Here is a 16239-nt window from a genome sequence, read left to right on the forward strand (position 1 = left end):
AACGATTATAGAACAAGAGTTTAGAATACCAAACATTATGGAAAGACTTATTTACACCTTTATTTATGGATCATCCTGTATATCGAATCAATTACAAACAATGTTTGATTGAAATGGGTATTCTAATCATAAGTTCTTCAACAAAGAAAAATTATTCCATTAAAGGAGAGAAAATATGAATAAAACTCTAGTCGAGAGATACTTACACTAAAATCTATTAACAACGACAGATCTTACAGAGATGAGGCTCAAGATCTTGGTTTACTGAATAGAAAAAAGTAAATAAAAAAATGATAAATCACCCCTGATCGATGCTGTCTCAAAACAACAAAGAAATACGGCTACCATTAAGCTCTTTTTAATATATTATGAAGGTGAATACTCGAACACTGAGCTATTTATCCAATAGCTTTGCAGACACTTCAAATTCTTGAAACTGAAGCTCCTTCAAGAAAAAGACTTCAGAACTCCTGCAAGCTCTCTAGTTACGCACTCAGTCGAGTTCAATCAGCCTCTGTAAAGATGTCTCAAACAAACTTTCTTGGTTCGGTCACCAGAAATACAAACATTAGTAGGAAAGTCCTTGATGTTATATACTGGCCAGTTAGAACCCTTGATAGAATAACTTCTGAAGTCACAAGTTTTAGAAATTGGAAAAAGATTAGCTTTAACAGATGCACCATCGAATCCAGGATAATTGATAAGAATGGTAACAAAATACGCAACCAGCTAGCCATCATCCGTTGTGTAGCATGAAACTTCAAAACTATGGAAATAGGCATATTACAAACAACAAATGTTCAGAAACAACTTTGTGACTGATGACAACAGAAATCTCCTGAACTGCATTAAGGCTACAACAAAGGTACAGTGCACGATTCTTGAATCTTGATGCAATATACAGAATTATCCAACATGTGAGCATAAGAACAGGGAAACCTATTTAAGTGGGAAAGCATAATCATTTGCTTAAAAGGTATGCCATGACATAGCACAGAATGCAGAGATGCCCTAAGCTTCTATTCTCATAAGGATAACAAAGGTTATTTGAGTTTCTTGATACGCCACAGCTACGCTTTATATTCAGAATCCTGTTTATCAAAGATCAATGGGAATTCTTCGTACTGGTCAGAGAAACCATGTTTCTCAGCCATGACCTTCAAGGACTCATAGACTTGGAACATAGAAGGCCTATCCTTTGGCCTAGAAACCACACAACTCCAGCCAATCTTCAGGAACTGCATAATCTCATCATCATGACCTTTCCCAATTAGAGCTTTATCAATGGCATCCTTGCTTCGACCCGCGCTCACTAAATGATTAACCCAGTCCACCAAATTCCCTTTGAATCCTTCCTCTGCATTACTAACTTCCAATGGCTTTTGTCCTGTAACTAATTCCAAAAGCACTATCCCAAAGCTATAAATATCTCCTTTCAGTGAGGCAACCATAGTGCTTGAGTACTCAGGAGCAACATAACCAAATTCCCCTAAATCTCCATTGACAAAAGAACTGTCATTAGAATCACGAGAACCGACCAATCTTGCCAGTCCAAAATCCGTAAACCTAGCATCAAAATCATCATCAATAAGTATCACATTGGAGCTAATGTATTGATGCATATATGGTGGTTGGCAGCCATGGTGGAGCCAAGCAAGCCCTCTAGCTGCACCAACACCGATCCTAATTCTAGCAGGCCAATCCAAAACACCAGAGGGACTAACACCAAATCCACTCCCATGCAGTTGAGAATACAAAGTACCATTAGGCATATGCTTATAAACCAACAGTCTCTCTTCTTCAACAATACAAAACCCTAACAAAGGCACCAAATTTGGATGCCTGAGTTGGCCTAACCTATTCATCTCAGACCTAAACTGCTTCTCACTCAGCTTACAAGCACTAAGCCTTTTAATGGCAAGAGCAGACCCATCAGGCAAAACAGCCTTGTACGAAACTCCAGTTCTAGTAGAAATCTGGATATTTTCCAAATCAAAATTGTTAGTGGCTAGTAATAGATCAGCCAACTTGATCTTAACAATGGGTTTTTGAAACAATGAGACTTGAACAAGTTTATGTGACCTTAATAGCTCAACCCAGCTAGAATCATCCTTGCCACTACCATCACCATAACCTTTCTTTTTCGCGCTTGTTCTAACATATAACAACCACCAAATCACAAACCCTAAAATCAGTGACCCAGCAGCACCAATAACACCAGCAACAATTATAATTCCAAGGCTCTTACCACTCAACCCACCGCACTTACCAAGAGGTCTACCACAAAGTCCATCGTTCCCATCAAAATCAGCCTCTGGAAACGTCGCCAAATCAGCCGGTAACTGACCGGACAGATCGTTGTCTGCCACCGAGAATCGTTTCAACCGAGAAAGACCACCGAGACCGTACGGTATCGAACCGGACAGCTTGTTGTCGTTCAGAATGAGATTATTCAAGAACTTGCAGTTAACGATTTCTGGAGGAATGGCACCGGAGAAGCTGTTACCGGAGAGATCTAGAGTAACAATATAAGGCAACCAGGTACAGATTTGAGGTGGAATCGAACCGGAAAGAGCATTGTTAGAAAGATCTAAGGTCTGGAGGCTACGACAGTACTTAAGAGAATCGGGAAGCTGACCGGATAGCTCAGACGCAGGGAGGTTAAGACTGATAATGCGATTCTCCTTCTCGTTCCAGCAAGCAACACCATTCAGCTTGCAAATAGAAGCAACTGAGTTGTTAGTCAAGTCCCAGGAAGCGAGTCGACTGAGTGGGTCAGTAAACGAGTTCTTCAAGCCTTCAAGGCAAGTCACATCGTCTTCAATGGCAAAAACGACAGGTAAAGTAAACAGAAAGAGAAAAGCCAAGATCTTCATAGTATTTCTTGCGGTTAAATGCTAGGATTTAATTAGAGGAAGGAAAAGCGGTGGAGAGAAAGGCGGCGAGGTGGTGTCGTGTTGGTGGCTGATGAGGAAAATGGGCGGCCATTGAATGAGTTAGAGGCTTGGATCGAAGGAAGAAGAAAGAAAATGGATTGGCGTAGTGTAGGCTAGTTTGACTGCCGGTTTGATTATCTTTATCCATGTTGGCTAGTTTGTCGTTTGTTAATCTATGTGGTAAACTACATCGCTCTAACTTAAACGACAGCGGTTTGAGTATTAATTAAAATGCAAGTAAAATAGGCCAACGAAAGCTGTAAAGTCACCATCAGGAGTTTTAAAAGGAAGAGAGTTTAAGTTGAACAAGTAATAAGTATATTTTATTCAGAATCTGTTATTATTACCAAATCAACACGCAAATGGGTGAGTTATAAGATGCTTATTTTTTTTTAATCAAGATGCTTAGTTAGTTAATCATTTTCTTGCCTTTTTTAATTAATTAAAAATTAATATATATATATATATATATATATATATAGTTCGTATTTCATAGAGGCCCATGTCAGGGAGGTTGATATGTGGGCTGATGTTTCAAATGGAATACAGTGATAATAAGGTCCATCTATCACACCACTCATGTATTGTTCATTGTGGTGTGATTTGGTAACTAACATACCAATATTGAAAGGACTAAAAATAAAAATAAAATTTTAATATGTTTTTTAAAAAGGTAAATGAAACTTGTGAGGAAAAATATAAGCTGAATTTTAAAAAGTTTAGAAGCCAGCGTCTTTTTACGTAGCTTTTAATATTTTGATTTATCCAAAACACAAATTTTAAATATTTAATAATATAACATTTATAATACTATTTAAATATTACTTTCTATTTTTAATTAAAAAAATTAAAATAACTAATTTTACTTAATACACTCGTCTCCCAAGAAATAAAGTAGTTTTGCGCTCATTACGATTACGGTGAAGGTGCTTGTAAAGTGTACGTGGGTTTGAAATACCTTAGAAGGCGCTGTGGGTATGATTTCTAATCATGTTGATGTTGTTACATATGGTTAGGCATGGCCACCGGTTCGGTTCTAACCGGAACCGAACCGGAACCGAACTGTACTGTAGATTAACCGAAACCGGACCGAAACCGGCGGTTCATAATTTTGAACCGGAACCGGCGGTTCAAGGGCCGGTTAAGGTTCGTGTGGATGTTAAAATATGAACCGGAATCGGCCCGGAACCGGCGGTGAACCGGCGGTTCCGGTCCGGTTCGAACCGGATACACAAAAAATTGTAGCTTAAAATTTTTATAAAAAAATTTATATCAATTGATTTTATTGTAGTTGATTTGATTTATGGTGAAGAGAAGTAAAATGATATATAAGTTATAAAAAGTTGTGAAAAAAATACACATTTTTTGACTTAATTTATATAAAAAATGGTACATGAATAGTTGATTTATATAAAAAAAAGAACTTTCAAGTGTACAAAAAAAGAGTGTAACGGATAGTTTTTGATATGATAGGTGTTTTTTATTTATTTTTTGGTAAATAAATTTTATTCATTTATTTATTTATTTACTGTAATTTACTAAATTATATAAGGGACAGTTTGGAAAACTAATAAATGAGACACATGTATAAATATGATGAGTTGATGATTTTTTATTTCACAATCAATTATATCCTAACTCTTCTCTTATTCTCAATTAAAATTCTCTCAAATTTCCATAGTTCATTATTTTTTCTATTGCTTTATTTTCCTTAATGTTGGAATTATCTATTGTTTATTTTTTATTTTCTTACATTCAATTCCAAATTCTTTCTCTAATCTCAAATTTTTCCATTCATAAATTTACTTCATTTTATTTTTTAAATAATTTTCTTAGTATTTGAAAATAATAATTTCCAACTCATTCCATTAATTTTATATTCCATTTATAGTTTTTTATATTAGTAAATTAGCAAAATTTGAAAATTTAATGTAATAATAGTTCTAAGTTAGTTAATAGATGTTTTTCTTTTAAAATTTATAATAATTCATTTAGTTAATAAAATTTAAACATTTTAAATTTATTATTTATTCATGAATTCGGAATCAAAATTTTATTATTTTTTAAAAAATTTGCGTAATGCCGGAACCGAATCGGAACCGTAATTTGAACCGTCGGTTCGCCGGAACCGTGCTGAACCGTGCCGGAACCGGAACCGGACCGGAACCGGAGGTTCAAGGGTCGGTTCCGGTTCAAAATTTTAAACATCTCGAACCGGCGGTTCAGTGAACCGGAACCGGCGGTTCACTGAACCGGCCATGCCTACATATGGTAAGCTTTTGGTAGCTAATTTTAAGAAGCTTCTAGGCCATGATTAGGATATTTAGGTTTAGAACGTAAATTGTGAAAACATGGAATGAAACTTAGGGATGCATTACTTTGATTATGTACTATTGAAATTTTATATATTTATTTTTATATAATTAAGAGGTATAATATCTCTCAAACCGTAGAACATAAGAGTTTTTTGTCCTTACACTTCTCGAAAATCAAACTTATACTTTCATTCTTATGAAAATTGAAATTGTTTACTATTCATGCCAATACTCTATTGATTATAATTTTATCTCTGTTGTTGAATGATATTTCTGATATTATCAAATCAATAAAAATAATTTTTTTTATTGAAATGACGGTTTCTTAGCCAATGATCATACATTAAGAAAAAGGACTAAGTAAGAATAATTTTTAAAAAATTTCTATTTTCATTAATTTGATATATGGGTAATATCATAAATTCATTTTATATGCAAATATTTTCTAAAAAAACAAAAAGATGAACCTAATAGGCTCTTCCATATTGCAATGCATGGGGTTGGTTCTTGGAAATCACATATTTATTGTAATATAATTTAAATTATAACACTTATTTTTGCCATTAAAATGAACATTTTTATTTGTATCAAATATTAAATATTTATTATAAATATAGAATTTCAAATAAATCCTATAAATTTTTAATGGATTTATTTGTAAAAAACGGGCCATTAACAATAAATCCAACAAAGAAAAATTTTATATGCGATACAGTAAAATCCACGTGTACAAAAATAAAAGGAGGCAAAGAAAGAATCAGTTGCACTACTGCTGCACAATTGTCCAAAAATCCATCCAAAGAATGTGTATAATTATAAGACAGTCACAGAGGCTTCTGAACACTCGCAGACTCAGCTTTTGCACAGAAAATGATAAGGAAAAGCAATTTGGAGTATCCTATCAAATGCTTAGATATAATCAGATGCTGGGACCCTACCACTTTGCTTGTAGAAATCCATCCAATAGAACTTATAATCATCAAAAAGTTTCTTTGGTAAAACGAGTGGAGAGGAGCACTCGTTCGTAGATAGCGTTGGATTGGATAATTGGAATCTTTGTCCTAAGTGGGTTATTCATTTCTTTTCTTTTCTTCTCAATTTTAAACAGATTAGAGAAAGTTTAATGATAAAGTCCAGTCAAAAAGAAAAGTTTTTTTGGAAAATACTCCTTAGAAGCTGCAGGTGGTGAGTTTGTATTTGGAGATATTATCATTAAATTTATGTCTTTAATTCAATTTAAAAGAGTTGTCTGTAACGTAATCAACCGCGCGCTACGAAACAAAGAGAACTTAGTAAGCAAGCACTTGCTTGCAAGAATCAATACTCTTTTGGCTTTTGGCTTGGATATTCACACACAAATGTCAAAAAGCTATCTTTTCTTTTCAATCATTCTCTATAAATATAAACTTTACTGATATTTACAATTCCAACGAACCCAGATCTATAGGATAATAGAACTCGTAATTTGACTATTAAGTTGTTTTATTAGAAGCATTGGAGAGCTTGATGGCCCCATTGGACAGATTATATGTATATACATATATATGCATTGCTGTCAAACCCAGCATTATTGGAGGGTTATTGGGTATGCAAGAAAAATCTAGCAGAAACTACCAAAATTCAAAGTTGTTTTTTTTAATATTTTTACTCTATCATCAGCTTACAAGTTGTTCAAAAATAGTTGATTCTTCTGAGTTTCAAGTATAGCTTATGGCCAGAAAATTTAAAGCTATAAACAAGAAGAAATGTCTCTGTGAGAAGACCATAGAGTTGATGGTTAACATTGTTAAAATGTCATCAATAACTCTTGCAAGCACGATGTGCTTGACACCAGCAATGATGAGACAGCCAGCCACCACCGCCGGAAGCCTTGTGCCGGTGGATGAGATAAGCATATCATCGAAGTACCAGGTCCCTGTAGAAAACCAGAAGTGTCAAGAACTATTGGATGGTAATCATGATATTGATAAAAGAGCTGGGATTTTTATCAGCAAAATACGAGAGGAGAATTTTAGGCGATGGTGATTTATTTTACCTCCTCTGTTCTGAAAATTTTATTTCTAAGTTTTCAGTTTAATGACAAGAAACCCAGCTGAAAAGTTGGATAATGATGATTGAGGATCTTGTTAATTACGTAGGATTTTCAATTGTATATTATGAACTCAAGCTTTGGGAACTTATTATGATTAGTTAAGAATTCACAAATAAGTCACGGAATGATTTTTTTATTATTATTATTATTATTAGTTTTCTTCCATTTTGTAAAAGATACAGACGGTGAAAAGTCTCAAATTAATTTAGTAAATTTTACTCGTAATATTTTCTGATTCACTGAACCTTCCATATATATTTTAAAAAAAAAAGTGAATTGAAAATTCAATTAACCTCAAATTTGAGTGATTTGAATATTACAAAGAAAACTAATAATAACGGAAATCTAAAACTAAAAATGCCACACTTGAATTTTATTTTATGCCCAAAAAGGGTAATAACCCATAAATTCAAATTACTAAAATTAAAATTAAAAATGTAATCGGTCTTTTACACTTGGTTTATTTCTGAAAATAACTTATTGCATTGAAATTTGGTAGGTTCAATTGTTTTAAAAATAAAAATTTGAATTTTCTTTAAGAAGTTTTCAAAAACCATTTCAACAGAAATGGATCAATACTCTCACTTAACTTAGGATTTGGTTTCAATTTCGTTCTAACTGAGAAATGAAGTTTGGCCCGAGGTTATAGTTAACAGAGTTTTAGCTTACTCCTTTTTTTTAGTTTTTTTCCTCAACTTGGGTTTATGGTCTTCAATGGGCTCAAACTCAGAGGCCTCAGCCTCAGCTCATTTGGAAATTTTTAATTTTGAACTTTTTGGTTTTGGTTTGGTTTGGTTTAATTATAGGACCAAAGTAAGGCAAAAAAATTCTATAGGACAAATAAAAAGTCAATCTGCCACCCTTTTACTTTTCTTGTGGGTGTAGATCAATTAGGTCTTAATTAATTAACAATCATAAGAAACACTATAAATAATTTATTTTTGTCCAGAGTAATCATATCATCATGAACTATCTGTTGGATCAAGAATTAGTTTGTGGGCTTTCAAATTGTTTATAATCTTTAATAATACTTAAAATTTCTATATGGATTCGTTTATTACTGAAAAAGTAATGAAAACTTTTATAATTTATAAAATTATAAAAATATTTAGAATTATAAGAATTTAATATTTTAAAATTTTATTATGAAAATAATAAATTACAATAGTCAATCGGTAATGTGATACGATTATTAGTGAATTCAAAAAAATTGTATTTTTGTTATATGGCCATGGTCTTTCAAAACTCACGTCTGGGTAAGAAACGAAAATTGAAAAGGAAAGGAAGGATAGTTTCGTAAAATTCAGTTGCCACGTCAGGCGGCTATATTCCTGTATATGACATGGCCATACAGAAAAAGTCTTTGCTCCACCATATATGATATGTATATTGGACAATGATGGCTGCAAATTACAGATACCAGTACTTGTTCAATGTCTGTTTCCTTTTAGTAATTACATGAAAAGACAAGTCTATTCATTCTTCACCACATAAAACCACCAAAAGTAAATAAAACACCCAAAAAATGCAAATCTTACACAATTAACGAACAGAATAATATTAATTAATTTCGAAACAATGAACCTTACAAAATTAAACAACAATCCCATTTATTTATTTCTTTTTTCATTTTTGCCCTTCTCTTTTAAAGCTGTACAAACAAGGAATAACCTAAATCACCTAACTAAACCTTACCTAACTCTTAATTAATTTCTACTAATTAATCCTTTTTTACTTCCTTAATTATTATTATTCCATAAAAACAAGTCCTTTACAGAATTACATATCTATCCTCATTTATGCATATATTCTTTCAAGCAACACTGATTATACTATCACCGCCAGACATGGTCTGAAAAGCTGAAGAATGTGCCGCTGGCGACGACTGGTCATCGGAGGAGGATGGAGTAGAGAGTTTCAATGATAGCGGTAAAGTTTCCTTGGTTGGACTTTTCTGGTTCAAGTTGAGATCAGCCATTTTAGATGACGGAGGAACTGGAATTATTGGTATTGGGCGAATTAACTTTGTCGACGTCGTTTTAGCGTTGGAGCTACTAATTGACCCCAATGAAAGCTTCTCCATTGAATTTTCGCCGGTTGTCACCGACGGTAATACAACAGGAGTAAGTGTTACAGGGAAAGTTGATATCGGGAATCCTCCGGTCAAGTGTGGCTGTGGTGGTAGTGGTCGAGTTGCTGTTTCTTGATGGATTTGTTCTTCTTCGATTGATGAGCCTAAGAACTGTAAAAATAAATTAAATTACGTTTTCTATTGCAATAATTACATATATTTATCAATAGAGTTAACTATAATGGACATACTGTATCGGTGGTTATGTCGAAAAGACTAGATCGGCGGCGACGGCGATTTTGGTTGTGCCGCCGGAGAAAATATTTTTGAGCATGACTAGCCACTTGGGTTGGAGTACGTGTCTTCACAAAATTTCTTGAAATTCCTCTCCAATCTCCTTTCCCTACGTTCTGCAAGCCTAATAGGAACAGCCTGTGTTCTTCTTCTGTCCATGGCACTCCTAAAACAATAAAATCCCACAGAAAAAGGATGAAATTCCTGAAAGAAATTATTAAAAATTAAGAACACTACTAGTTTTCTAATTAAGTACCTCTTTTGCGTTCGCGGCTCCTGGCGGAGGCATGAACGACGTCGTCGGATTCGTAACCGGCAGCAACATCAGCGTTGGGGTCTTGAGGCTGTTCATATTGGGAAAGATTATTCATACTAACACTCTTTCGAAAGGAAGCGCCGGTTTCAGTTGTTACTCTTACGCCAAAAAGCATAATACCATTCTCACCAGTGGCAGAAGGGGCGGCGGCGACGCCAGTTGAACCACCACCGCCAGCACTCTCCCCGCATGTACGCGAGTTATGGCCGTTATTTCCACACTGAGAGCAACTCCTAGACATCTTGTTTTCGTTCAAAGAAAGAAATATTAAATTAAAGAAAGATATAGCAGTAGTAGTTGCAGTCCATGCAAAGGAAGAGAAAAGAAAAGAAAAGGAAGGAAAGTGAAGGAAAATAGGAAATGGTATAATGGAAAAGAAGTCTGAAGGTTGGTATGGCTGATATATAACGTTGATTGTTTAAACAGTAATTTAGGGCATGTTTTATGTATTACTAGAAAGAAAGCAAGCATGGACTTCCTTGGATCACATAGAGCAATCCTACGATGCTTGTGTCCTATGCCACGGTATCTTGCGTGAGAAATTAATTTGAGATCATGATTTTGGATCGTTGATTATGTTGACTTTTTAATATCGGTGTAAACTATGCCAATTGTCATTGTGATGTTCAACCATTTAAAGCTTTGGCCAATTTCTAATGGTTGGTGTTTTCTTTTTCTATTGGAAAGCAATTTTGGAAAATGTTTAAATATAGGTATATTCTTGTGTTTCCACCAATCTGGCTTTAGTCATTGGTTGGTTGCTTTTGGTTCATAGTATAAGATAAAATCATGTGAAAATTTGTTAGTACTTCCATGTGATTTGATATTGGAAATAGTAATTTAAAGGGTAATTGATTATTTATTATAATTAATTTGTAACTGAAATATATTATTTCATAAAATTATTAAGTCATAGTTAATTATATATCTCATTAAATTATTTAATTATCCCGTCTAAAAAGCATTAACTATATTGTTAATAGTAATTTACAAATTCCATAATTAATGTGACATATATAAGTAGTAATAAAAATTATACTTTGAAAAGAGTAAATAATTTAATGGAGCTAAACCTGAATAAATATTTTATTTAGAAATGTGAAATTATAATAATTTCAGTTAAAATAAAGGAGCTAAATTATTAAATATTTAAATTTAAATTTTCATATTTTTTATTCAATAATCGAGTATTCACTTAATATATTTTATGCTAATGGTTTAGGGCTAGACTCACGATAATATTTTATTTTGCAAAAAAAAAAAAAGAAAAATCTCATATTATAAAATCTTGGTATATATATATATATATATATATATATATATATATATATATATATATATATATATAAATAGAAAAATAGCCAGGTGGTCTTTCCTACAAAAACAGATACTATCATATCCAAATGATGATATGATATTATATGGGAGTCACATAGATAAAGTTTTAATTTATCTATTGATGCTGAGAGTTATATAATTAGTGGGAAATGTCTGCACATAAATGGAAGGTAATGCAAGGAAAGTTGATAAATGACTTTAATATATAATGTGGGAATAAAATATATATAAATCAATAATAATAATAAAAAAAGGGATGGTGGAAGAGAAGAGTGTCTCTCCACCGTCAACTTGGCATATTCTCTTTCTCTTAGAGAAAGATTTGTCTGTCTCTTCTTCATGTCCTCCCCTTATTTAAATCAAATCAGGCTGTGGTGGTGATTGTGGTGATGGACTGGTGGTGGGGTGGGGTGGGGTTTATCGTGGAGGAGGAGGATTAGAGAAGATGGACCCCACAAAACCCATCCATTCTTTTTTTTTTTTTTTTTTTTAAATTTTTCTTTGTCTCTTTTCCCCTTCAAATCAAATTATCAAAACAAACAGCTTGGCCTATTATTATCTTCTCTTTACCTCTACCTTTCTTTATGGCTGTGGTGGAGAATGGCTTTATTTCTTTTGCCTTATTATTATTATCTTTTTCATTTCTTTGTATGGATTCATGGGCCAACCTTCTAGATTTCTTTCTTTCTTTCTTTCTTCTATTGCTAAAACAACCTGACATTTGGATGTGAAATATAAAATTTTATATTTTTTAAAATATTTAATATTGTAAATCAATTTTATTTCTTTAATTCGTTTTAATTAGGCATAAAAGAAGATAGATATTCATACATGAATCGACAAGAGATGAAAAGGGTGGAGTAGAAAAGAAAGAAAGAAAGAAACGGGTAATGGTATTTAAAGAGAGCACGTGTTTATCACTTGATTTGATGTGAAAAGAAATTTCATTAGTAAAATTTTTTTAAAAAAAAAAATGAAATTTAAATACGGGAACGTTTTTGTCCGCACCTTTGTATCGTTAGTTGTGCCTTTTGTCATGTCCAAATGCCAATCTGAGTCGACGCGTACGTTGTTATGTCACTTCGATTTCCACGAAATTGTGGTGGCTATTGCAAATGCAATTAACCAATTATTAATTAATTAAGTTAATTCCTAATTACTTCATTAACCATTGCGTCTTCTTGATTTATGTATTCCACGAAATAAGTTAAACTGATCATGAGCTGCTCTCATGACTCGACTGAAAAAAATATCATCCCATAAATTTAATAAGCTCGACTCAATTAATTTATCAAATTCATTTAATAAATAAGGGAGTTTAAATATTTAAAGTTACTGTTTTTCTAATATAAATTACAAGGAAATCAAATTCGAGTACATTTTTATTAAACTGATTTCGAGTTTAATAGATCATGGTTTGGCTTAAGTTGTTTAATTTTTTAAGTTAATATATAATATTTTTATTTTTGTTTTTTCATGTTATGTTTTAAAGTTTATTTTGAAAGGAGAATGAGGAAAATAATAAAAAATTATTAATTTTCTTTCAATAATTATTTTCACCTTTATACTTGCATACAATGAATGAAATAAAATAAACTTTATTTTTATAATAGTGAAGATATATTAAAAAAAAAATTTCGGTAGGGTTTTGGTGATTTTAATTGGATAATGGGTTAGTGTGCAACGTTGGATTAGCATCATCTTGATTAAATTGTATGAAAACTCATGCATACGTAGAGGAAGCGGCACATACAAAATTTTATTATATTTTGAAAATATAAGGATTAGAGTTTCGTATACCCTAAGAATATAAGGACCATCTTTCCAACCGTTAGATTTAAAATTATACCTATTTTAATATAAATATATTTTAATTATAAATGTATTTATTCTAATATGAATTTATTATTTCGAAAGTAGCTGCTTTAACTTTAACCACTCGAAATTTCGATATTCCTTTTTATTTCTCATCAAACGAATGGCATCTTGTAATTCAGCGGCTGAAAAAAATTACAATTATATAACGTTCTTATAACAGTTTATTATGAGAATTAATGGCTTGTCAATATTGTGTGAAAAAATTATTAAGTTATTACACATATTGAAATTGAAAAATTACAATTAGTGTTAAAAAATATAAAGACCACGTTAGTAAAATATTTTCAAATTTTAAGGAACTAATTAATGACGGATGCTTATCATAAAATAAATATTAATTGAAAAAATTTTTCTTTTTTTATTCTTTAAGAAACTCATGAATGGACGGAATAATATTATAGACTGCATGATAGAAAATAACTCTTTTTCTTAATTTATAAAATTAATGAAAACTCTTGTATTTTGAGAGCATTCGAACCAAAAATTTTCACTTTTAACATCTTCCATTATTTTTTAATTTAAATGTTTAATTATTACATAAGTAATTGTTTTACTTGTGCTGAATTTGATAATAACGCCAAATTAAGACATAGACTTAAACCAACTCTGAAAAGAAACAACGAGGAGAGATATTATTATTATTATTATTATTATTATTATTATTGTCAACTAAATTGATAATTAATTAATTAATTAATTAATTAAGTAGTTTTCGTAGAATACAATGTTGATAGAGTTTTTTGGTGTGTAATTGAAAGTGAAAGATATTTGTATTGTCTACCACTTTCACTCAAATCACATAATTGCACTGACAGCATCGTGCCCTTCGATTTAGATATTTAATTACATATAGTTGAACACTTACCCATAAAATATTTAAGAAAAAGCCCCATTAAATAATTTAAGAGACAAATAATGTTACATTTGTATATTTATTATAGATGATAGATAGAAATACAATTCATTAATATTAAAACATATCGAGATCTTTCATTTAATAGAATTTGATAAATAGAATTTACAGGACAAGATATAATTTAGCTGAATACATAAGTTCTTAGAATAATGTGTACTTTTCTGTGTTATAAAAAAACTATAAGTTTGAATCTAAGGATTGTAACTCAGTTGAGAATTCAAGTTGGATATGTGCGAAGAGTTTTAACTTTGATTAAGCCATGAACTGGATTAGACGGTTCCTAATAATAGAGTCTGGATACAGGTGTTTTTTTTTTCCATAATTTTGATAATTATACCAAATTAAACAATTAGGGATAAAATTAAACCATAAATTTCTTATCCTGCTCAAGAAGAGTAGACAAGTCGATCCAAGAAACCATAGCCATTCAATCAAATTGGTAGAATTTCTCAAGGGAAGTTTTGTGGGGACTACTGGTGCTAACGTAACATGAACATGCGGTGGTCACGATTTCAAAGCATCAAAGTGGACGATATATAATTTGAGAATCAATGGAAAAGGACAGTCCACGTATATTTGAGCATCAATAAAATATTTAATCTTCCTTAAAACTTACATAAGTTTATTTTAAACCTCGTTTATTGTTGAAGATTACAATTATTAATTAAGATATTAAATATCAGTTTAATAAACTTTTTTACGAGTATTATTGTATTCTTTTTAAATATGCGAGAAACTGATTCTATTTAGTTGTCTTTTTATATAAATGTTTTTCTATTATAAAATTACTGACCTTAGAGATATGATCCATTAAATTTTATTTTATTTTTTAAATATGTATAAGAACATGTTCAATAAAATTAATTATTAGTTGTTTTAGTAGCGTTTAGCTATTTGAGTAGTTAATAATTATTTGCAGGGGTGTGCAAACTTGCCGAACTGAATCAAAAATCAAACCGACTCATTTCAATCAGCTAAATCAAGAAACATTTGGTTGTTGGTTTGTTCGATTTGATTTGGTTCAAATCAGTTCCATAGAAATCCTTCGGTCATCTTAAAAGAGAATCAACATAGCAAAAGCTGATTAAAATTAACAGAACCAAAGTGGTAAAAACTGATCGAAATTGACTAAACTGATTAGTTTGATTCAAAAGTCAATTTCGATTCGGTTCAGTTTGTTGATAAAAAAAAATTCAGTTTATATTTTTTGATCTCGGTTCAAGTCAATTTAAATCGAACCGACTGTTTACTTATCCCTAATTATTTAAATAATTTTTTATAAAATGCTAAAAACTAAACATTATAAAGACTGATTTTTTATAAAATGTTATCTTAAAATTTAAAAATTAATTTAAACGATATGATATCAAATATTAAATATTATAGAAAATAAATAGTGGTTAATCTTTTGATTTGCCAAAAAATAATAAAAATTATTTAAAAAATTATTTTAAATACTTCCCAAATTTTAGTGAAAGTTAAATATTTGTCCTGATGTTGGAGAGTCTCCATCTGTGGCATTTATTATTCTACAATCCCTATTGCAATTGCATGCTGTCTCCTTTGCCTATCATATAACAGGCATCACTTCCCGGTTAAGAAAGTCATATGATCCACAGTGGCAAGCAGTTTTAGCTAGGACCAGGCCCAGTTGCCTACCTTTGATATTGACTCTTCAACCTTCTGTTTTCAAGGTAGCAATACAAAGAGTCGGTTGTCAAATTTATTTCTTCAATATAGATTTTCTAAAAAGTTACTTTAAAGTCACAAATATCGATTTAGTGTAGTGGTTAATAAAATAAAAACACTAAAATAGGTTGATTCAGGAATTAAAACGCACTAAATCTCATCTTAATGATTAGATGATCGAACTCCTAATAATTAGATGATTAAATCGTGAAATCGATATTTTGAAAATGACTTTTAAACATAACAATTACTTCCCGATTTGATCTCTCATCTAACAGTTACATTGGAGGTAAAAAATAGCTATACTCATACTCACAAATTCATACAATAGCTAAACTTTAAATTTTAAATTAATTCCGTTATATAAATATTTTGTTTTAAATATCCATCCTAT

At 31.4% G+C, this 16239-nt stretch overlaps 2 protein-coding genes across 2 annotated transcripts; both read right to left on the bottom strand.

Moving 5' to 3' along the window:
• Positions 1-767: 767 nt before the first annotated feature.
• On the bottom strand, positions 768-3073 carry LOC105649813 (Leucine-rich repeat protein kinase family protein). Its single transcript, XM_012236608.4, has one exon. The coding sequence runs from the start codon at positions 2874-2876 to the stop codon at positions 1071-1073; it is 1806 nt and encodes a 601-aa protein (XP_012091998.1). The 5' UTR covers positions 2877-3073; the 3' UTR covers positions 768-1070.
• Positions 3074-8877: 5804 nt separating this feature from the next.
• On the bottom strand, positions 8878-10431 carry LOC105649814 (myb-like transcription factor family protein). The gene is made up of 3 exons (XM_012236609.3): positions 9965-10431; positions 9666-9874; positions 8878-9585 (listed from the first exon to the last, which is right to left on the bottom strand). Exons 1-3 carry the CDS (start codon positions 10263-10265, stop codon positions 9157-9159), a joined length of 939 nt encoding a protein of 312 aa, XP_012091999.1. The 5' UTR covers positions 10266-10431; the 3' UTR covers positions 8878-9156.
• Positions 10432-16239: the final 5808 nt, after the last annotated feature.

The sequence above is a fragment of the Jatropha curcas genome, chromosome 5 (assembly GCF_041381405.1).
Source record: "Jatropha curcas cultivar XTBG-Jc1 chromosome 5, XTBG_Jcur_1.0, whole genome shotgun sequence".
In the NCBI taxonomy this organism is placed as follows: Eukaryota; Viridiplantae; Streptophyta; class Magnoliopsida; order Malpighiales; family Euphorbiaceae; genus Jatropha; species Jatropha curcas.